Genomic DNA, 22,017 nt, shown 5'->3' with positions numbered 1-22,017 from the left:
TATATATATATTTGGTATAAAAGTATATATATATATAAAAGCAGAATATTATGTAATACATAAGCAGTATTTAACTGCAAGTTGGGAGCATTTTTGAGTAATTGTCATAAACACGCATCCATGTCACTTGAATTTAAGAGTCTGATGAAAATGTTTCAAAAAAGTTTCATTAAAGTATGGTCGATGATGAGGGTGATGGGTTGAGTTTGGGTGGTGATAGGGCTGGAGGAGAGAGGCCGACCGCCAACCGTCCCAGTTTTTTGGCATAAGAAGAGTCAATAAAGTAACCTGCGGCAACAGAGTCAATGAACGCAGTACTTCTGACCCGTTCGTGGCCAAACTGGAGGTGTACCTGTACCGTGAGACGGGAGACGCTAGGTGTCGTGGCAGACAGGTGGAGGTGGCCCGGCAAGCTGCTCCCATCGCTCATCGGGCTTTGGCGTTTCCCTGGCGACGCGGACATATGGCTCTGTGATGCTCTGCTGACCGACAATAGGCGCAGAGCCCCTCTCTGAAGCGCCATTCTCATTCTGCAGCGGTCAGGAATGCACGCCCTAATTGCATGAGTTCCCCGGCTCCGGTGTCAACCACGGCAGTAGGTATGTAGTGTAGGTGGCGGAGTTTGACGGTCGTGGGGTGGTGAAGGTGAAGGTGGATGCTGGTGGCAGGAGGCTCGTGGCTGGCTTTGGGCGAGAGAGAAGCCGCTGGTCGATCCGGAGGGCGAGTTGAATCAATCCCTCCAGCGTGGCAGGAAGCTCTCGCCCGGCTAGGTCGTCTTTGATCCTGGAAGCCAGTCCCTTGTAGTAGGACATCCTGAGCGCTGCATCTTCTCAGGTGGTCTGGATGGCGAGAGTGTGAAATTCTGCAGTGTAGCAACTCACGGACCTCCCTCAGGGATCAGGGGATCTCAGGGATCCTCCCTGCCGCAGGTGGTAGAGCTTAGTGTTGGTTTCCACCTTGCCTGCAGGGTGTTTAAAGGTGAGTTTGAGCTGCTTGGTAAATTCGTTATATGAATGGGCAGTATCAGAATCAGATCTAAGAACTGCCGTGGCCCACTCAGCTGCCTGCCACTCAGCAACGAAACGAGAAGCGCAATGCGCAGCTGATCGGTGGAGTACTTGGTGGAATTTAACCGAAACACCAAATCTAAAGCCATCAAAAATACACTGCACTACCCGTCCGTGCCATCCCATTTATCTAGTAGAGAAAGGAAAACATCAAGCGGGGGGGGGCTTGAGGTTGCGCGGCCGCGACGATAGGTTGGCTAGCCACGTCCCCAACAGCCATGCGGAGATCCGCGTTCACCCGCCGGAGCTCTGCAACCTCACGGTGCAAGGCCGCGAAGTCTTGAAAGCCCAAGCACAGATTAGTGATCTCTCTGGTTAGCTTATCAATAAACGCGGCGTGCCGATCTACCACGTTGCAGAGATGAGCGTAATCCGCTGGGTTCACCGCGGAAGACTCAGTCATTCTGTCAGAGTAAACTAACCTGGAGTGACCAGAAGACGTAGCTTTAGCGGTTAGCCCTTTGTAGCGTGGATGGTAAACCCAAGCGCGGAAGCAAGCGAGTAGGCAGGATAACCACGCAAATTTGTCTAAGGACTCCCACAAAAGGGGAGCAAGGGAAAAACACAAATTTAACCCGCATCCTATAAACACACACACTCAAATCAGAAAGCAAAACCCAAGAAAGTGAGTACTCACGAATTGGTAGACGAACACCCTAAACCGACATGGGCGAACTCAATGACTGAGTGTTGTACTGTGGTTTGTTTACTACTCTTATACTTCCTGGTTCGCAACCACATTACTTCTGGGTCCTAGTGCCGGTCGCGAATTTGGTGTGTATGACACAACTCACAAAACGCTCCTATTATTATTATTTTAGGTTAAGAAAACAACCAAAAACAACCATACACGTGATCATATGTTAGTACATTGTTGATTCATATTTGACCTCATTTTCATAAATGCTTAATGAGGCAGCTATTCCATTAAGTTTATTTTCCTGTTTATATGTACTCTTTTACTTACTGGGCCTTTATGCATCAGTTACTGTAGGTGTGGCTGCATAAATTACACACGTTTGCCCAGACAGGTTAAATTCCAGTGACGTGCCATAGATCTCTCTCTCTCATACACAGTAAATACTCCTCAGTCGTAACCAACCGTCCTGTTCAGGATCAGGTAGGTGGTGTCTGACATAAAGACAGAAAGATTTGTTTTGTCGGGTTATAAACGTTTAGTCTGGATATACACATGGATCAATCAGCAGGGAATTCTGTCGTTGTTGAGGCGTTTTGTTTACCTGGTGCATTATACTGTATACTTCTGTAGGCCTACTATATACTGTGCCTTTAATGTTGTACAGAATTGACAGATAAACAGCAGCAGAATGGATCTTTTAGATTTTCTAACTGAAGATGAGTTGATGCAGTTTTTACACTGTAAGAAGACAGAGATGTCTTGTATGGAGGACCCACAGACCTTCCTCACCCAGCTCCGGGACCACGACCTGGTACCCGAGGATGTCTACAAGGTGAGAGACAACAAACATTCCCACATTAATACATAGAAACCTGTATGTGTTTGTGTTGGTGTTGCTGGTTGGTTAATGTTTATTACTGGATGTTACTGATATCAGGTGACACGGGCTAATTGTACAAAGTGAAACTGAAAGCATTGGGCCTGCTTTTGCAAAATAAAAATAATTGACCGGGCTCAATCCCTCTCACATACGTTTTACTTTATATATTTTATTTTGGTTGTTGACAGAACGTTTTTCGTGCCAGTGCTTTGAGGTAAATAGTTTAATGTAAGTCTCTATAGCTATAGCAAAACCTCTACATTTACATTACATTTAGTCATTTGGCAGACGCTCTTATCCAGAGCGACTTACATTTTTATCTCATTATACATCTGAGCAGTTGAGGGTTAAGGGCCTTGCTCAAGGGCCCAACAGTGGCAACTTGGTGGTTGTGGGGTTTGAACCTGGGATCTTCCGAACCGTAGTCCAATGCCTTAACCACTGAGCTACCCTGACCTCGGACCTCTACTATAATAAAAAGAATTATGCAAAGAAAGGACTTTTTTTAGTGCCACCAGGAAACCTGCAAACAAAAGACACCTTTAGTTTTAATGTAAAGAAATGAACAATGACATAAACGTTATTTTATGTACAAATTACAGGGTATCCCCAAACTCTCAATACACACAAGAAATTGTCACTTTTTCTTTTGTTCCTTTTTTTTTTTTTTTTACAAAACATTTCTTTGTGTGGCCTCCGAGTGGCGCAGTGGTAAAATGCTCGCCTTATCATCCGGAGATCGCTGGTTCGGTTCCCGGGTGATGCTGTAACCTCTCTAGAGAGAGTTAATAAGCTGAGCTCTCTCAGAGGAAAGGGATGAGAGGTACTCACACATTAATAGGATTCTACAAACTAATCAGGGGCTAATAATACGCAAGCGGAAGGAGCGGCTAGCCCTTTTCTCTGAGTGTGTAACGCCGTCCCCAACAGTGAGCAGTTCAAAAAGAAGTGGTCGGTGACGTCACGTGGTTCGGAGGAAACACGTGATAGTCTGTGGCCCTCCCGACTGAGTGGAAGTAAAAGCTTAATGTGGGAGCCCCCTAGTGACAGGGAGGAATTGGATACGACTAAATTTGGGAGAAAATCTGGGGAAAAAAAAAAATAAAAAATTTTTGTAAACACACACACGATTCCATCTCTCCCACTGATGGTGCACTAATATTTACACATCTGGTGTTACGTGCGTTATTGCACTTCAAATGTGTTCTTTTAAATCGTTTTGACACTGTATACCATGGCTTTTATGTACATAATATTAAACATAAACTAAGTACAAACAACATTGTGAGATTTTTAGCTAAAGCATTTTCCCTGTGTTTGGAGACTTCATGACATTCTGTATAAACCTGTAGATAAACACTTGCACATAGTTCCGATGGTTCTTTGTTCTGATGGTACTTTAACATTTCATGTTCATTTTCATGTTTTATGAAACTATTTGCACAGATAATGTTGTTGTACATAAATATACACACATACTGTATATAATAATATCACACATTGTGCCTTCACCTGTTGTACCTCTCTCTGCCTCTCTCTCTCTCTTACTGTAGAAGGTAATAAAGATGAAAAATAAAGAGAGAAAGCAAAAAGGTGTCTATGAGATTTTGGACTGGGTGGAGAATAAACGAGAACAGTGTATGAAACTGTTTTGGAGTTGTGTGTTTCAAGATCACATCCTGCGGCAATATCCTGTTCTCCGCTTGCTCCAGAAAAGTCTTCTTGATGGTCAGTCACTCAATCTTTTCAGTGCTAGTATCACCACCTTAATAATATCTCATTAAATGTTGGAAAATTTGATATTAATTCTTATCTCTCTTATAGTTCTTTCAATCTGAATTCCATCTTAAAGGACTTCTCTTGTTTTAGGTTCCTTTAGGATTCATGAAAATCTCCTAAATGCTAAAAGAAAAAATAAGTATAAGGAAGCTAAGGGAGAAGAAAAAAAACAGGGAGAGCACAAGACTGCAACAAAGAGAAAGAGAAGTTCTGAAGAGACAGATGATGAGGAAACTGGACCTTCCTCTGTGTCCAGTCAGAAGAAACCAGCCATGAAGCCTGAAATCTGTGAGTTAGTGGAAATGTGATGTTAAATTTATGCTTTAAAGTTTCTTAACATCATTGTAGTAAAAATAACTTAAGTTTAATTTAAAAGGAATGATTAAATGTTCACCTGCCTAAAGGATAGTCACTGAATTAGGATTGCAATATGTATTTTTTTTAATATATTATCATATTGTAAGTTCATAATGTATTGTAAATTAAAAGAATAGCTGACAATGTTTATATTTTGCTTTTGCCTACTGTACCTGAATAGGAAGCACAATCAAGATTGAATTAACAAATTAACAATTAAAAAGGATCTGGATTAACAGGAAGTGAAATGAAGAAACCACACTACAGTAGCTTTGTCAGTATAACTTACAGCATATAATACAGTGAAGTAAATGGAGTAAATAGAGTAGAAATAGATTAACAGGTAAATAGAGTTGGTTATGTATGGTGCTGTGGTGGGGCATTCTGGGAAATGGTGTTTAAGGAAGAAGCAAGTGCTAATGTGAAATCCTTTCTCTTAGTGCCACTGTTAAAGAGTGAAACACTTCCAGTTACCTGTGGAGATAAAAAGGGAATCCTGTATCCAGACAAGCTTGCCAAAGGTGCATCTTTGTTTACACATCATCAAAAATTATAATGATATTTATAGTTTCAGATGTTCTGTAATGTCTCTAAAACATCTTCATTTTGGTTTTGTATTTTTTTGTCTGCCTTGTTGAATGAGAAACAGAAAAAAAAGATGAAATAATGCTGTTAATAAGTATACAGATGTAAAAACATCACACTTTTGATACCCTGGTGGTTGTTAAGACAATAGTCATTATTATTACCACAAAATGTGAGCTGAATAACTCCCGACCATACAAAAACTTTTGCCAACTAATGCCAACCTGGATTACTGATAAAATAGTATATATCATATAGTAAACATATTTACAAATTCAATTTTAAATACATTATTTGTTTCTTCAGGGGCAAAATGTAAGTGTATTCTGTCCCAGGACTGCTGGTTTACTACAAATGACTTTGAGAGATTTTCGGGAAGGGGAAATAGCAGGAACTGGAAACTTACTATCCGGTACCAAAACACTCCACTGCAGAAACTATTAAAGGTATTTTTTACATTTTATTTGTTTTTTGTACACATACCAAACAGTAAGAGTGCATTGGAATTTTTTGTACAGAAGCTTTTTGAGTGGCAGTATTGTGGCTTAGTGGTTAGCACCATCACATTGCATCTCAAGGTTTTGAATCCCACCTTAGGTCTGTGTGTATTTAGTTTGCATGTTCTTGGTGAGTTTACTTTCGGTGCTCATTTTCTTTCCCCAAGGTCTAAATTTATGCAGAGTTGCGTAACTACAGTAGCATGACTGTATGTGTGTGTGCCCTGCGATGGATTGGCAACCTGACCAGGGGGTTTTGTCATGGACAAAAACACAAGAAAGAAAAGAGAGGTACTATAAACATATAGTAAAGGAAATATATAGTAGAAAAAAGCTGTCAGACTATACACACCCTAACCATTATTCATTATCTAATGTACTATAGTGTATTTATACAGTACATGATCTTCAGATATAGCACTATTGCATTTTTTAGGAGGTGATGGCTGAGTCTTGCCTTATTTAGCAGCCTAATGATGAACATCCTAAAACTGTCAACTCTCTTCACCTTAGTCTCTTTGATGATAAGAGGCAGCAGGGGGTGGGGTTTCTTTCTGAAGTCTATTATTTTTTTTTTGGTCCTGTCCTTGTTGTTTGTATCATCTGTTGATATCCTCTGTATATTTAATGATGACTGTGTTGTCCTGGGTGGTGATGCAATTATTGGTGTACAGGGTATAGAGTTTGGGGTTGATAGCACAGCCCTGTGGTATTCCTGTATTGAGTGTAAGCTTGTACTGATTATAAGCTCAGCAAAGACCTAGTCGCTCAACTTCACCACCTGTGGTCTGGCCAGTTTATTACAAGAGGGAGTTGGAACCTCCAGGTCCATCAGCATTCCTGCATACTGAACTTTAGTAAAGGGTGAGAATCTTTACATATGTTCTGTTCTAGGAAGGTGTTTTATGCCTCATAGGTCCATGTTTACCGCATCGATTACTGATCTATTAGGGTGGTAGGAAAACTGAAACAGGTTGATGGTATCTGGGCCCATGGAGCTAATACTGTATGTGACAGCACCAATTTTTCCAAGTTCTTTATGCCAATCAGTTTAAGTGCCACTGGCCTAAAATCATTTGGAGTAGATGTTTGTTTTTTGGCACGGGTATGATAATGGAAGACTTGGGATGACTGCTTGTGTGAGAGACAAGCCGAAGATGTCTGTATATACAGTACATACTCTTGCTCAGCACAGGCTTTTAATACTTTTGGTGAACACTGTCAATAAACCAATTAGAATAAAATATTGAACACTAAAAGGCTGCTAAATTAGATACTATAGCTAGATACTATACTGACATTCATACATAGTATTAATATTCTAAATAAAATCCTTCCCTTTTATCTTTTCTTTTCTTTTTTGAAGGAGGGTCATTTGCAGTGTCCACGCTCTCACAAAGGCTGTTGTCAAAAGGTTATTTTTATTATCATTATGCCTGTTTATTTTTTATTCAGTAGTATTATACTTTGAATATTTGGTTATGATTTTATTTATTCATTCATCTATTTTTCTTATTGCAGAAAGTGTCATTTTCTTCTGGACCTGAGGAACCCAACAGTCCTTGTTAGTATAAACACACTTCCTTCCACTTCCACACTTTAAATTGTTGTTTTGAAATTAAAAAGCCACCATAGAAACTTTTTGAAGCATTGAATATTAAATCAAATAAATATAAACTAATGGTCATCATTAATACCTTCAACAGCAATTCAGCAAAACAGCGAGCGAGCGGACTCGTCTAAATTTGGCATCTCTGCTTTACCAGTGAGCTGTGGTTCTGTTAGTGGGTTTTTATATAAAAGCAGATTTACAGGTAAGTGGAGATCAGAGATGAGTTATGCAGTGTCAGTTGTGAAGAATCATGTCCAAAAAAAAAATAAACACATTTTGAAAGCATGCATTAAAGCACATGATTAAATTACATGTCTAGTGGAATAGTATAGGACCAGACCAAAAAAAAAAAGATGTAGATGTTTCGAGTGTGTTGGTTTGTTAAACCTGTGCTGCAGGGTCACGCAGTAAAAGCATCCGCACAGAGGAGCGGTGGTTCACTCCTGAGGAGTTTGTAATGCAGGAGTCAACTCTAACAGATGGACACTGGAAGAAAGACATACTGTATCAAGGGAAAACCATTAACTATCTGGTGAAGGTGATCTAAGAGATGATATCTATACATCAATGCAGCTGGGGCATGTTATAGCGCCTACCATTCATTGTGTGTACAGATCCTAGAACAAGATCATTGTTTATTTTATTCAGTTAAGTTATTCAGTTATTTAGTTATTCAGTTTAATCTTTCAATACAGTCTCGTTTTCTAATTAACAGAAACTTGGTATTAGATTATACTAGTGAAGATATCATGACTTGCATCTGTTCTGTTTCTAGAAGAAGATCCTGGATATCCATCCACAGTCATGTTCCTGTCATGTATGCTCTCCCAAGAATATTGTGAGTCTTAATTGCATGTTGCGGGTTTTAATATCAGTAGACTCATGAGCCAGGTTTTTTAAGTGACCTCTCATAATGTAGCTGTGTGAGACTAAAAAGAGAAAAATACCAAACTTAATACTGAGTTCATTGTAGTGGGCATTTTATATTATAGCTTCTATTATAGTGACCAGTACTTTATTTGATCATTACTGAATTAGGTTAATTGTCAGCAATTTAAAATTTATCTAAATTTGAAATAAGGATTGAACCTTATGGCACATCAAAATTGTAATGGTTTGAGTCAGATTATACTGGTTTAACTAAACTGTATTAGTTATATGTTATTATAATAACTAAATAGACTTTACAAAGCTGATGGAGATGTTTTCCAGCTGTAATTAATTAATTAATTAATTCTGCAGGTGTAAATAAAGCCAAGCCTGTCCCTATCCAGTACTTTCCAAAGAAAAGAATATTTAGCATATTTACACAACCAAGAAAACCAAAAATGTTAATTTATTTACAAAATAGTTTTTACAAGAAAATTGCATCTGCACACCCTGGAAATATTTTCATGTGTGGGTGAAAATGTACTCTAAATGTACTCTAAAAACATGCAATGCCTTTTTATTCTTCATTTATTTAATTAGTGGGAACAGGATAATGATGATGTGTGCTACATTTGTAACACTGGGGTAAATCTGGTGTGCTGTGACGGGTGTCCGCGAGTTTTTCACCATCACTGTCACTTACCCACTCTACAGGACGACACATTTGGGTGAGAAAGAATGTTAAAATATTAACTAAAAAAAAAAATAAATAATAATAATAATAATAGGAGTTTGGTTGTTTTGTCTGAAATCACTTTACAGTCTAAGGCTGTTTTTTTATGATTTAAAGACGTTTGTGGGCCAGCTTGTTTTCAAAAGTTATAGATTTACTTTTATTTAACTGTATTGAATTTAACAGCTGTTTTTTATCAGAGTGTGTGAGACTCTGAAATATCAATAACAAGGGTTGGTGGATTTCCACTTTATTTCTGGTGGAACTAAATCTGAAAAACCCTACAAAAAAAAACCCTGAAAATCAGGCACTGGAAAAGGAAGACATATCTTTCTTCTTTTTCTCCGCCTTTTCAGTTTTTATAAAATGTAATTCTGTTAAGAAAAGGTCTCAGCAGTCATGGAATATTTTGCACAAAGTCCTCTTCCACTGAAAAAGTCCTGCCTCAGAGCTTGTTGTAGTTCCCATTTATGACCACTAAATAAATATCACTGCAGTAGATGATTACAGTACATGGGGCTAAATCTGCTGACAAATAATCTAAACCATAACTGTTCTATCAGTATGTATTAATGTGCAGGTGGATGTGTGTGTGTCTCTGTCTCTCTCTGTAGGGATGAGTGGATTTGTACTTTCTGTGTATTAAAGGCTAACCACAGATTGTGGATTCACATGAGCAGGAAAGGCGCGTTGGACAGTCCTGTTTTCATGAACAATATGGTACACACACACACACACACACACACACACACACACACACACACACACACACACACACACAATGCTTATGCACATTACAGTTATGGTTCTGATTCTTTGTGTTTTCTCCATCAGCGCTGTGAGTATTTGCTATTGCGCTTGTATAAGGCAGCTACGAAGCAGATGTTTGCTCACGACCCTACTGAAAAGGTACGAAACTCTTCTTTATGCTCCACATTTGTTTAACCCAATTATTTATTGTAAAATTTACAGTGTATAAATGTTATTTTAATTGAATCTTTTATGCTATAGTACTGTAAATATAGCTGCCGTTTAACAGGTTTTAGCCCCAGCACAAATCGAACAGAGCGTTTGTTAAACCTTGTCCTTGTGCAGGAGCCGAGATATAGCAGTGTGATCTCCAACCCCATGTGGCTGGACAAAGTGAAGATTAAACTGCAGAAAAACGAGTACAGAACAGTGGGACAGTTTGTAAATGACATAGACTTCATCTTCAACAACAACAAGACTTTTAACAAGGTATAATACAAATACGTTTACATTTACACCATTTGGTAGATGCCCTTATCCAAAGTGGCATAAATTTTGAGCAGCTGAGGTTTAAGGACCTTGGACACGGGTGGTGGTGGGGTTTGAACCTCAGAGCTTCTGATCAGTAGTACAAAGCCCCCGTCCAAATTAATATTTTTAAATCAGTTTTTACAAAACAAATGTATCCTAAATGAAATGTATTAAAGTAAATTTGTTAACATTTTTCATGTAATTAATATAACATATATGACCCAAGAAATGCAGATGATCTTGCTAATAAATAGTTTATTCTTGCAAGTTAGCTTCATGCTGATCATACAGTACATTGTTAATTGTACCATTTAAAAGCATGCCCTTGCTTAAAATCATTACATTTTCTTTATGCATGTACCCATGTTTGTGTGTTTTCAGGATAATTGGGGAGACAAATTGAAAAAGAAGTTTGAGGAAGATTTTAACACCATCTTTAAAATTGAGTAGCATTTGTGCATTTTATTGGAAGGTTCAATCATCAAGTGCCTAAATGTTTTATTTAAAGTTTACATTGCATCACACCTATTTACAGTAAGTGAACTTATTTTCTGTGATTCAGCTTTTTTTTTTTTTTTTTTTTAATCTGTTTATATTGTTTTTGGATGCAGGTATTTTAGTTAGTCAAAGCTCCAAATTTTGAAACAATTCTTTATATTGTTATATAACTAAATTATACACATCTTAACATTTTATATACTTTTATAATGCAGGGAATTAATGCTGTACATGTGCATTCTAAAATCTCACATTTCTTATTCTTCTGTGATTTATTTTTTGCTCTTTCATTTCTTTTTTTTTCTTTCGTGTGTGTGTAGGGATGTCTTACAGGCATGTCTTTTACAGTACACTAATGCAGTTCCTTCTGTGATCTCCTGCTGTTTCAGGTTGCACGATTCACTGCACTGGCTTTGTAGTAATGTACAACGATAAATAATATTAATATTATTTATTATTATTTTTTTAATGTTATTTCTTGTTCTACTTCTTGGTTACTGTTACGAACCGTACACTGTTTTTCCCTTGTGTGTGTGTTCTATGTTCTTTTTAGCGCTTCTAGGTGCCGCCTACTTCAGGACACTATTGGTGGTTCTCCCTGTCAATCATCGTTGGTCACTTGTGACGTCGTGTGGTCTCCGCCAATGGTGATCTGTTCTGATGCCTTAAAACGGAAGCGGCAACGGGAAGATGGAGGCTGCTTGACTTGGCGTGTCGCTGTTGTGTTGCGTGTGTTGCGTTGTGTTATTTTATCCGTTTCTGCTACTACTTTAATCGCTTGTGGTTAAAATGATCCGTGTAACGTTGTCTCTGGTGACATCGGTGTTCTTGTCAAATGAGTGCTTTCGATACTTTTAGCCCGCTTAAGCTCCACTTAAACTAACTGCCGTTTTTCAGACAACGGAGACGTGGAACAGCCTAGTAAGTCACGTGACATACATACCTTGCACGCGGGAGTTTTCTTTATGTATTAGACACACTAGTATAGCGAAGTGCGCTAACTATGTACTTTTGTGTTTTTAGTTAGAGTAAGTTCAGGGCGCATTGGCGCTGAAGACCTTTTGTTTCACATTTTTGTTTGTTTATTTAGAGGATTGGGAGGAGATAGTGGGGATTCTCTTTGTTATGTTTATTTCTTTGAGTTTGTAGCGCCACTTCTCGTTCCCTCTCCCGTTTGTCTTGATTATCTAATTTATTGTTGTTTATTATTTGTGTTTTCAATGTTTGTTAATATTCATTTAATGGGAGCAATAAACCTTTTGCGGCGCTAATTTGAGTGTCTCATGTTTCTCTTGCCACATGCTAAGCTTTTTCCTCTGGTCATCTCAATGTTACTCCTTTTTAAATTCCTAGACAAAAACTTCCATCAAAGGTCGTAACATTTAATGGGGGCTCGTCCGGGATGTTTTAATAATTTTGGGATAGATATTACCGGATGGATTGTTAAACCCTTGGGAGGTAAACTAAAATGACCAAGGATATAGCTACGGTGGTGGCAATAGAATTGGTTGACTGGTTAGTAGGGTGGCATAGTAAGTACAGTAGCAGTTTTTTGTAGCACTTTGAGCACGTGACACATCATTTTAAAAAAATGTTCAGTTTAGAGGAATTTGTTAAGAGTCCGTCCTTGGAGCTGCTTAACGTTTGTCGGAAACAGGACCTGTTTTTGGTGGCTGATCATTTTAAATTGATGATTAATAAGCAGGATCGTAAAGCTGAAATTAAGCAAAAGATAACAGACCAGTTACTCGAGCTTAATGTACTTCTCACGCCAACTGTTGAAATGGAGGAGGCGGCTGATCGGCAAAAACCTGGTGATGAGGTGTTTGCTCCTTTTGGATTAGGAGATGAGAACGTATGTAGTGGCAGAACTGAGGCAGATGCAGGGGTGGAGGCCGTTGCAGATGCTGGGATTGGACTGCCACCCTTTGAACCGTTCTCTCCGCTTTCTGTGGGTTCACGAGACGATGCGCGGCTGAAAGTTCGTTTGGCACGTCTATATTATGATTCCCAAGAGCACACCCGTCGGGCTGAACTTGATCTACGTTTGCAGATACGCAAACTTGAAATCGAGGCTGAGACGCAAGTGAGGCTGCGCCAGCTCGAATTGGAGGTTTCAAAGAAGGCTGCGGAGGCTAATCAGCCAGATCCAGTTTCTCCTTCAAATGTTCCTTCGGTGTCGATCTCACCTCGTCCCAATTTTGACGTGAGTAAGCACATTGCTCTTGTTCCACAATTCCGAGAATCAGAAGTTGACTCGTATTTTAATGCGTTTGAACGGATTGCGACTTCTTTGCATTGGCCACTCGAATTCTGGTCTCTGTTACTGCAGAGTAAACTTGTGGGGAAAGCTTTAGAGGTGTACTCCACTTTGTCACTTGATGAAAGTTTGAAGTATGATTCAGTCAAATCAGCGATACTTCGTGCATATGAACTAGTTCCAGAGGCATACAGACAGAAGTTTAGGTCGCTCAGAAAAACTTCTAATCAAACTTTTGTGGAATTTGCTAGAGAGAAGGGCACGCTTTTTGATAAGTGGTGTGTAGCTAACAATGTTGCAGATTTTAATTCGTTGCGTGAGCTGGTTCTCCTGGAAGAATTTAAGAATTGCTTACCAGAGAAAGTGGTTGTTTACCTAAACGAACAAAAGGTAAACTCTTTATCACAGGCTGCTGTTTTAGCTGATGAATTCATTTTAACCCACAAAAATGTCTTTGTTCATTCACGTATGGAAAATACACCCGCTGTTTTATCTTTATCTAACACACAATTTGTGCGTTCGAAAAGCAATGCACCTAGAGTTAGTGAGGATCGTGACTGTTTTTATTGTCACAAGAAAGGACACGTTGTGGTGGATTGTCCTCGACTTAAACGAAAACAAAACTCGCAAGCTAAGCCGGTAGGTTTTGTAAAGACGTGTAAACAGACTACAGCTGTATACTCCAAAGTGGATGTGGATAAAACGTTCCGTCCTTTTATTCTTAAGGGGTTAATTTCTTTGACTGGTTGTGATGAGGATCAAAAAGAGATCACAATGCTTCGTGACACAGGTTCTATGCAAAGTTTTATTGTTGAAAGTGCAATGAAATTTTCTGATAAGACTTCATGTCATTCCAGCGTATTAGTGCAAGGAATTGAAATGGGATGTGTAAAAAGGCCCTTGCATAATCTGCATTTGAAAAGTGACTTGTGTTCTGGATTTGTCCGTGTTGCAGTTTGTACTTCGCTGCCGATGAAAGGCGTAGATTTAATCCTAGGCAATGATTTAGCCGGAGGGAAAGTGATGCCATTATTGGAGGTTCTGGACAAACCGACAGAATGTGCATCTGATGAGGTTGGTAAAGCGTATCCTCATGTTTTTCCTGCCTGTGCTGTTACTCGTGCACAGTCGCATAAAGAGATTGCTTTGAATGACACTTTCTTTTCTTCTGTCATAGACGGAGAGGAAAATTTGGACTGTGAGAAAAAGAAACCGGAAAGGGTGAAAAATTCTTATTTAAATGACACGAATTCGTTGATTTTAAAAATCACACGGGACGAATTAATCACTGCACAGAAAAAAGATGAAACTTTGACTACACTTTTTAAATCTGTAATTCCGCACGATTTGGCTAAGACAAAACAAAGCGCCTATATTTTAGAAAATGACGTGTTGATACGTAAGTGGGGTTCATCACCTGACCAAGCCGAATGGGATGTTTTTTATCAGGTTGTGGTTCCTGTCCCATATCGCCCACATGTGTTGTGCTTGGCTCATGATCATCCACTGTCGGGTCATTTGGGCATAAGAAAAACTTACAGCCGGATTTTAAAACACTTTTTCTGGCCTAGACTAAAAACTGATGTAACGCTCTATTGTCGATCTTGTAACGTATGTCAAATTGCGGGAAAGCCAAATCAAGTTGTTCCCCCAGCGCCGTTAAATCCAATACCTGTTCTTGGTGAACCATTCGAACATGTCCTCATTGACTGCGTAGGTCCTTTAAAAAAGTCAAAAAGTGGTAATCAGTTTCTACTAACAGTGATGTGTCTAGCCACCCGATTTCCTGAAGCAATTCCTTTAAGAAAAATCACTACACCCGTTGTTCTTAAGACACTAGTTAAGTTTTTCTCGACATTTGGTTTGCCTAAAGTGGTGCAAAGCGACCAGGGCACAAATTTTACGTCCAAGCTTTTTAATCAAGTCATGCAGATTTTAGGAATTACACATCGTACTTCCACTGCGTTCCATCCAGAAAGCCAAGGCGCCCTGGAACGTTTTCACCAAACGTTAAAGTCGATGTTGCGAAAATATTGCATGCAGACTGGTAATGAGTGGGATGATGGCATTCCCATGCTGATGTTTGCTATCAGAGAAAGCGTTCAAGAGTCGCTGGGTTTTAGTCCAGCTGAACTAGTTTTCGGACACCAGGTTCGTGGTCCATTGAAAGTTTTAAAGGACCAAATTTTGGAAAAAGACAGTTTAAAAACGAATGTACTGGAGTACGTAACGAAGTTTCGGAAGCGGTTGCATACAGCTTGCTCAGTCGCAAGAGAGTCTCTTGCCGATGCGCAAAAAGGCATGAAACGAACATTTGACAAAAAGGCTGTTACACGATCTTTTAAGCCTGGTGACTCAGTTCTGGTTTTCTTGCCTATTCCGGGTTCTTCACTGTCAACTCGATTTTTCGGCCCTTATGTGGTGAAGGAGAAATTAAATGAAACTAACTATGTTATTTGTACTCCTGATCGAAAACGAAAAACTCGCGTTTGTCATGTAAACATGCTGAAATTTTATCATTCGAGACCACAAACTGATGTAATTGACAGAGTTCCAGACACTGCTGTTGTTTCTGTTGCGGTCGTGACGGAAAAGCTCATTACTGATACTGAAGAAGACGGGGTAATGTTTCAGAATATTTCTCAGACGACGGTGAGGTTGTGCAATTCTGAAATATTGAAAGATCTTGATTCACATTTAACGAATTTGTCTATTGATCAGAAGAGTGATATGGTGAGGCTCATTTCTGAATTTGAGTGTCTGTTCAAAGACGTACCTGTGCTAACTAATGTCATTCAGCATGATATTGATGTTAAAGATGCTAGACCAATCCGACAGCATGCATACAGAGTGAATTCGGTTAAGCGTTCAGTTATGCGACAAGAAGTTGAGTACTTGTTGAGGAACAATCTTGCTAAGCCTAGCTCTAGTCCATGGAGCTCTCCATGTATTTTGGTACCGAAACCAGATGGTTCTTTTAGGTTTTGCACCGATTTTAGAAAAGTAAATTCACTTACGGTTCCTGATAACTATCCACTTCCTAGGATGGAGGATTGCGTAGATAATGTGGGATATGCAAAGTTTGTGAGTAAGTTAGATATGCTTAAAGGCTACTGGCAAGTACCACTTACACCCAGAGCTTCTGACATTGCTGCTTTTATCACTCCAGATTCGTTTGCACAATATACGGCCATGGCGTTCGGACTCCGAAACGCGCCTGCTACCTTTCAGAGGTTGGTAAACACTGTTTTAGCTGGCATTCCTAATTGTAGTGCTTATTTGGATGATGTTGTTGTTTATTCCAGGGATTGGGTTGAACACATAAAGTCATTACGTGCTGTGTTTGAGCGTTTTGCGAGTGCTTCCTTGACCCTTAACTTGGCCAAGTGTGAGTTTGGTCAAGCTAAAGTGAGGTATTTGGGAAAAGAGGTAGGACATGGTCAAGTTCGACCAGTTGAAGCGAAAGTTGAGGCTATATCGAAGTTCCCAGTTCCCACAACCCGACGTGAACTCCGAAGGTTTCTCGGAATGGCTGGATATTACCGCAGCTTCTGCAGAAATTTTTCGTCTGTGGTTAATCCTTTAACTTCACTTTTAAGTCCTTCTACTGCTTTTGTGTGGAATACAGAGTGCCAATATGCATTTGAGAGTGTGAAAACACTATTAAGTAGTTCACCTGTTCTTGCAGCTCCTGATTTAGAACGTCCATTTAAGCTTGAGGTGGATGCAAGTAATGTTGGGGCTGGTGCTGTCTTATTACAGGATGATGAGCAGGGTATAGCTCATCCAGTAAGTTATTTCTCTAGGAAGTTTAACAAGAATCAGTTAAACTATTCAGTCATTGAAAAGGAGACGCTTGCTCTAATTTTTGCATTACAGCATTTTGAGGTTTATGTTGGATGTAGTGTGCAACCTTTGGTAGTTTTTACGGATCACAGTCCTTTGACATTTCTTTCAAAGTTGTACAATCATAATCAGAGATTGACGCGCTGGTCACTCTTTCTGCAGAGTTACAATTTAGATATCAGACACAAGAGGGGCGTTGAAAATGTCTTAGCGGATGCTCTTTCAAGAGTATAAACTTTTTTGTTTTTTCCAAAAGAGTTTATTCTTAAGTGGGGGAGTGTTACGAACCGTACACTGTTTTTCCCTTGTGTGTGTGTTCTATGTTCTTTTTAGCGCTTCTAGGTGCCGCCTACTTCAGGACACTATTGGTGGTTCTCCCTGTCAATCATCGTTGGTCACTTGTGACGTCGTGTGGTCTCCGCCAATGGTGATCTGTTCTGATGCCTTAAAACGGAAGCGGCAACGGGAAGATGGAGGCTGCTTGACTTGGCGTGTCGCTGTTGTGTTGCGTGTGTTGCGTTGTGTTATTTTATCCGTTTCTGCTACTACTTTAATCGCTTGTGGTTAAAATGATCCGTGTAACGTTGTCTCTGGTGACATCGGTGTTCTTGTCAAATGAGTGCTTTCGATACTTTTAGCCCGCTTAAGCTCCACTTAAACTAACTGCCGTTTTTCAGACAACGGAGACGTGGAACAGCCTAGTAAGTCACGTGACATACATACCTTGCACGCGGGAGTTTTCTTTATGTATTAGACACACTAGTATAGCGAAGTGCGCTAACTATGTACTTTTGTGTTTTTAGTTAGAGTAAGTTCAGGGCGCATTGGCGCTGAAGACCTTTTGTTTCACATTTTTGTTTGTTTATTTAGAGGATTGGGAGGAGATAGTGGGGATTCTCTTTGTTATGTTTATTTCTTTGAGTTTGTAGCGCCACTTCTCGTTCCCTCTCCCGTTTGTCTTGATTATCTAATTTATTGTTGTTTATTATTTGTGTTTTCAATGTTTGTTAATATTCATTTAATGGGAGCAATAAACCTTTTGCGGCGCTAATTTGAGTGTCTCATGTTTCTCTTGCCACATGCTAAGCTTTTTCCTCTGGTCATCTCAATGTTACTCCTTTTTAAATTCCTAGACAAAAACTTCCATCAAAGGTCGTAACAGTTACAATTTGCACTATTAAACTTAAAATTTTGTTGCTGTTTTTGTCTTACTACAAAAGGTGTTTTGTTACACTCTAAAAAACGCTGGGTTGTTTTTTCTACCCAAGCGCTGGGTTGCCTCTGTTGGGTCAGTTTTCTGGGTTATTTACAGAGAGTTGGGTAGTTTTTGTGTAACCCAGCTGCTGGGTTGAAGTTTGATTGGCTCCTCCCCCAGAGTTCACCGGTGGATTCAGCGGCTGTCAGTCAGAGCTTCGTGTCTCTCTTCAGCTCCCACACCGCTGATGACGGTTCATTTATGGGAAAATGACGTTAAATACAAGGTCTGTATACACATGTTCACTCACCTAAGTCACATATGACTGAAAATTATTACTATATATAACATTTATTACTGTTACCGTGTTAAGGTTACACTTAAACTTTCAGGCTGGTCTGAGGTAAGATAATTTAGCTGACAATAGCTGCTATAGTTAGCCAAAGAACCCCACCTGTGTGTGAAAGAAACGGATAAGATGTCTGAACTTTTTATCTTTCTCTGTAGAATGTTTGCAGGGTGACGAAACTGTAACTGTAGTATTAGCATGACGCTAGCATTTAGTTAGGTTACTAGCGTTAGCAACCACATTAACATTAGAACTTTATTAATCTCACTGTTTGAGACAATAAAATGCTGTGGTGTTACAAAACACTGACCCTCTCACAAATATACACACCTGCTAACCCTCCCGTTTTTCACTAGCTAGTAATTTACTCTGCGGTCAATTTTCTCCCGGATTTCTCCCGAGTTATAATTTCTCCCTTGGTTATTTTACACCTTTCCCCCTTTGGCAAGTATGCTAATGTATCGCCAGTAATTGCAGTAAGCTAACCAGGTAGCCCTCTTTAACCAAAGCTGTTTGTGACTCAGGCTAAATTAACTATCAGTCAACGCACCAACTACAGGAAAAAGTACCACAGCTGAACTGGTAACTACTGGATGGAAGTATTAATATTAGGGTGATTGTTATGTGCCAGAATGACACCAGCTATGACGATGCATTTCCTCTGTAATTAGCTTAAAATCAATGTAGACCACAAGATTAACTAGTCTGACTAAAAAAAATTAATAATAATATTTAGGAGCTTTATCCTAAAAGCCATGCTTATTTTGTTGTTTTATTTTTGGTAGTAGCTGTCTCCATGTTTTTGTTTCAGGTTACTGTTAGAATTGTTTTATATATACATATATAAAGGAGATATTTCTACTCTCTTGCTGTCTTCCTCATATATCTGATATTAACGTGTTAAATCTTTCCTGCTGCTATCTTCCTGTCTCCTCTTGCATCTGTTCTTAAAGTGCGAACCCTCCCACACTTACCATTCCAAATTCTTTTTATGTCTCTCTCTCTCTCTCTTCCTCCCTCCCTCTGTCTGTCTCCTTCCCCCTTTCCCCCTAACTCGAGCCAACATCTTGCGATCCATCTCTGGATGGGCAACTCTCTATCTTTCTTTTCTTTGATTCTTCAGGATCTCACCAGGACATTTACAATGGTTCATGTTCTTTGTAGTAACGTATGTCACACACATAATGCCACAGACATTTGGTCAATTTGGTCAAACATATAAAAACCCATCTTTTGCTGTTAATAACCAGAGACCTTTTTGACACACAACATGTGTGTGCGCTTGTTTGACTGAGTCTCTCCTGGCACCAGAAAAGCTTACCAAAGCTCAGCGGACAGACCGAGCAACTCGCTTCTTCTGCTACACAACTTTAAAAACTTTACAGTTACCTATACCCTATCTTAATGGACAGCTTTGTCATTTTTTATTTAGTATCAATCCTATTACACACTAAATTAATAGTCTTATTCAGTTTAATCTTTGCTATACAACAAATTTTTACTTTCTTCATTTCTTTCTTTCTAAGGTTGGAACCAACAGGTTGGAATACCTCCAGCAGGCTGAAGTGTCAAGGCCGTACCCCTACTGTACTGTACATCCTGACGTTGGGAGATAATGACCAGCGCTGCTCTCAAGCATTCGTCATTCTGGTGGGACAGGCTCTGGAGCAATGCACACTACTTGGGGTGGTTGATGTGTGCTTCAAGGCATTTTATATTTTTGACATTAACTATTTAAAGTAGTGTGCACCTGTATAGAACTTTTTGTAATGTTGCTATGAAATATGGAGGCCTACTTGAAAAGTCATAGACAGTGTTTGCATGTTAAAACGGGACCAGGGCTGGGTAGTTTTGTTCTGCAGAAAAGATATCTGAAGTCACAGAGATCCTGTAAAAGCTGTGGATGATTTAAAAAAAAAAATTTTTTTTTTCTTCAAACATTTAATAGGATGTTGTTTATTGCATATATGTATGGTTTGCAAAACTTGGAAGTTTTTTTTTGTAATAGACCAGTATATTAATTTTAACTGTTTAATAGACATGGGTAGATTTTTTTATTATTTTTTAAACTTATTCACTGTAAAACATGAAAATAATAATAACCTATTTGTGAGGTAGAATTAACCCAACATTCCAGTTAAAATGAACCAACATCTGGGTAGAACATTTGACCAATTCTTTTGGTAGAATTAACCCAGCATTATAGTTAAATACGACCCATTTAACCCATCTTGCTGGGTTAAACAAATAATCCATTTTGCTGGGTTAAATTAACCCATCATGTAGTTGGTCCAATATTTACCCAGCAGCTGGGTTAAGAAAAAAAACCAAACTGTGTTTCAATGCTCCCAACAATGCATGAGCGAGCAGTTCAAAAGGATATGTTGGCTGGCGTCACAGGACACGGAGGATAGTCTTCAGCCTTTTCTGATTAAAGGGCACTTGCTCTGTGCACTGGATTTTCCTCCTCTGTTTGTGAAGGAGCTCAACACTGGGCTGGCTATTGTGCTGTTTCGTCTTCGCTCAAAACCTTGCCATTCAACCCAAGGGGATTCCCCAACACATGTCACTTCCAGGTATGCAGAATTCCACCTACGTCATTGCTCCACCTTCCATCGCACCATAGGGGATTTCCCCCATTTATTCCAGAGCTCCCGTCCCATACTAACTCTACAAGAACATCTTTGCATTACTCTTCTTGCATCAGTGTTTTAATAAAACTACAAAGAAATCTGCTTTTCTGCAATTGGGTTCCATCCTGTTCAGTCTCGCCCTTGACAGTTGTTGCGAAGGGTTTGAATACTTACAATAAGCACATGCAATATTTAAGCGTTATCTTTTTTTTTTTATTATTATGAAAATTTCTAAAAATTTTCCTTTTACGTTGTCATTACTGGGTACTGAGTGTAAATTAATGATAAAAATATAAAAAAGTGAAAGGTATCTGAATACTTTCTGAATGCACATAATCATATCTTTGTAACCACAAGGGCTAGAAAGAAGCCATTTTCAGTGTTTTCCCAGGAAAATTGGTGCACCATTGTATCCTACTTCCCAATTCCTCCAGTAATTGTTTAGTTGTCTGGTAATATTGAATTTTTGGAAAAGAAAATGCTTTAGCAATTAATGAGTGTTGTACAGGTTGCGGGATTGGGCCATTTCATGGTGCAATCCCTCCTCTTTGTTTCCCCCTAGTGTGTCTATGTGTGTATGTGTCTCACAGTAGCATTAAATTAGATTCACCTGTGTCTCCCTCATGTGCTACCCTATTTATACCAGCTGACCCCGTAGCTCCCTGTTCGTACACCGTTATAGTACAGTGTATGTGTTGTCCTCACGTGGAGCATAACGAGTTGTTTACCTGTTTCCCAGGAGTGAACATCGCGCAAGTCGTGAGCATTGTTCTAGTTCTGAAAACTCTGCAGGAGGAAATTGCAAGACTCTTCCTTTTGTTCCCCCTTTTTTTGTTTTGGTTTTCTACAAGTGACTTTCCTTGGGTAGAAATTCTTTCTGTTTGTAAATAAAACTAAGAACTCGTCTGCTCCAAACCTGCATTTGCGTCCATTCT

General features: G+C 39.3%; 1 protein-coding gene and 1 long non-coding RNA gene across 2 annotated transcripts in view; both read left to right on the top strand.

Moving 5' to 3' along the window:
• LOC128515602 (uncharacterized) overlaps positions 1-10,751 on the top strand; it is a 31,377-nt gene extending 20,626 nt beyond the window's left edge. The window contains exons 16-30 of the mRNA XM_053489687.1: positions 2,381-2,539; positions 4,141-4,315; positions 4,457-4,654; positions 5,164-5,244; positions 5,615-5,754; positions 7,172-7,219; positions 7,327-7,369; positions 7,512-7,619; positions 7,816-7,955; positions 8,193-8,255; positions 8,888-9,015; positions 9,635-9,740; positions 9,855-9,929; positions 10,116-10,259; positions 10,683-10,751. Coding sequence (XP_053345662.1) covers positions 2,381-2,539; positions 4,141-4,315; positions 4,457-4,654; positions 5,164-5,244; positions 5,615-5,754; positions 7,172-7,219; positions 7,327-7,369; positions 7,512-7,619; positions 7,816-7,955; positions 8,193-8,255; positions 8,888-9,015; positions 9,635-9,740; positions 9,855-9,929; positions 10,116-10,259; positions 10,683-10,751 — 1,677 coding nt within the window. The remainder of the gene's footprint in view (positions 1-2,380; positions 2,540-4,140; positions 4,316-4,456; positions 4,655-5,163; positions 5,245-5,614; positions 5,755-7,171; positions 7,220-7,326; positions 7,370-7,511; positions 7,620-7,815; positions 7,956-8,192; positions 8,256-8,887; positions 9,016-9,634; positions 9,741-9,854; positions 9,930-10,115; positions 10,260-10,682) is intronic.
• A 7,553-nt stretch (positions 10,752-18,304) lies between these two features.
• On the top strand, positions 18,305-20,219 carry LOC128515553 (uncharacterized). The gene is made up of 2 exons (XR_008356689.1): positions 18,305-18,386; positions 19,976-20,219. It is a non-coding gene; the product is annotated as an uncharacterized LOC128515553 (long non-coding RNA).
• The last annotated feature ends 1,798 nt before the right edge of the window (positions 20,220-22,017 follow it).

This window comes from Clarias gariepinus, chromosome 28 (genome assembly GCF_024256425.1).
Source record: "Clarias gariepinus isolate MV-2021 ecotype Netherlands chromosome 28, CGAR_prim_01v2, whole genome shotgun sequence".
Classification (NCBI taxonomy): domain Eukaryota; kingdom Metazoa; phylum Chordata; class Actinopteri; order Siluriformes; family Clariidae; genus Clarias; species Clarias gariepinus.
This window is presented reverse-complemented; position numbering and strand designations above follow the sequence as displayed.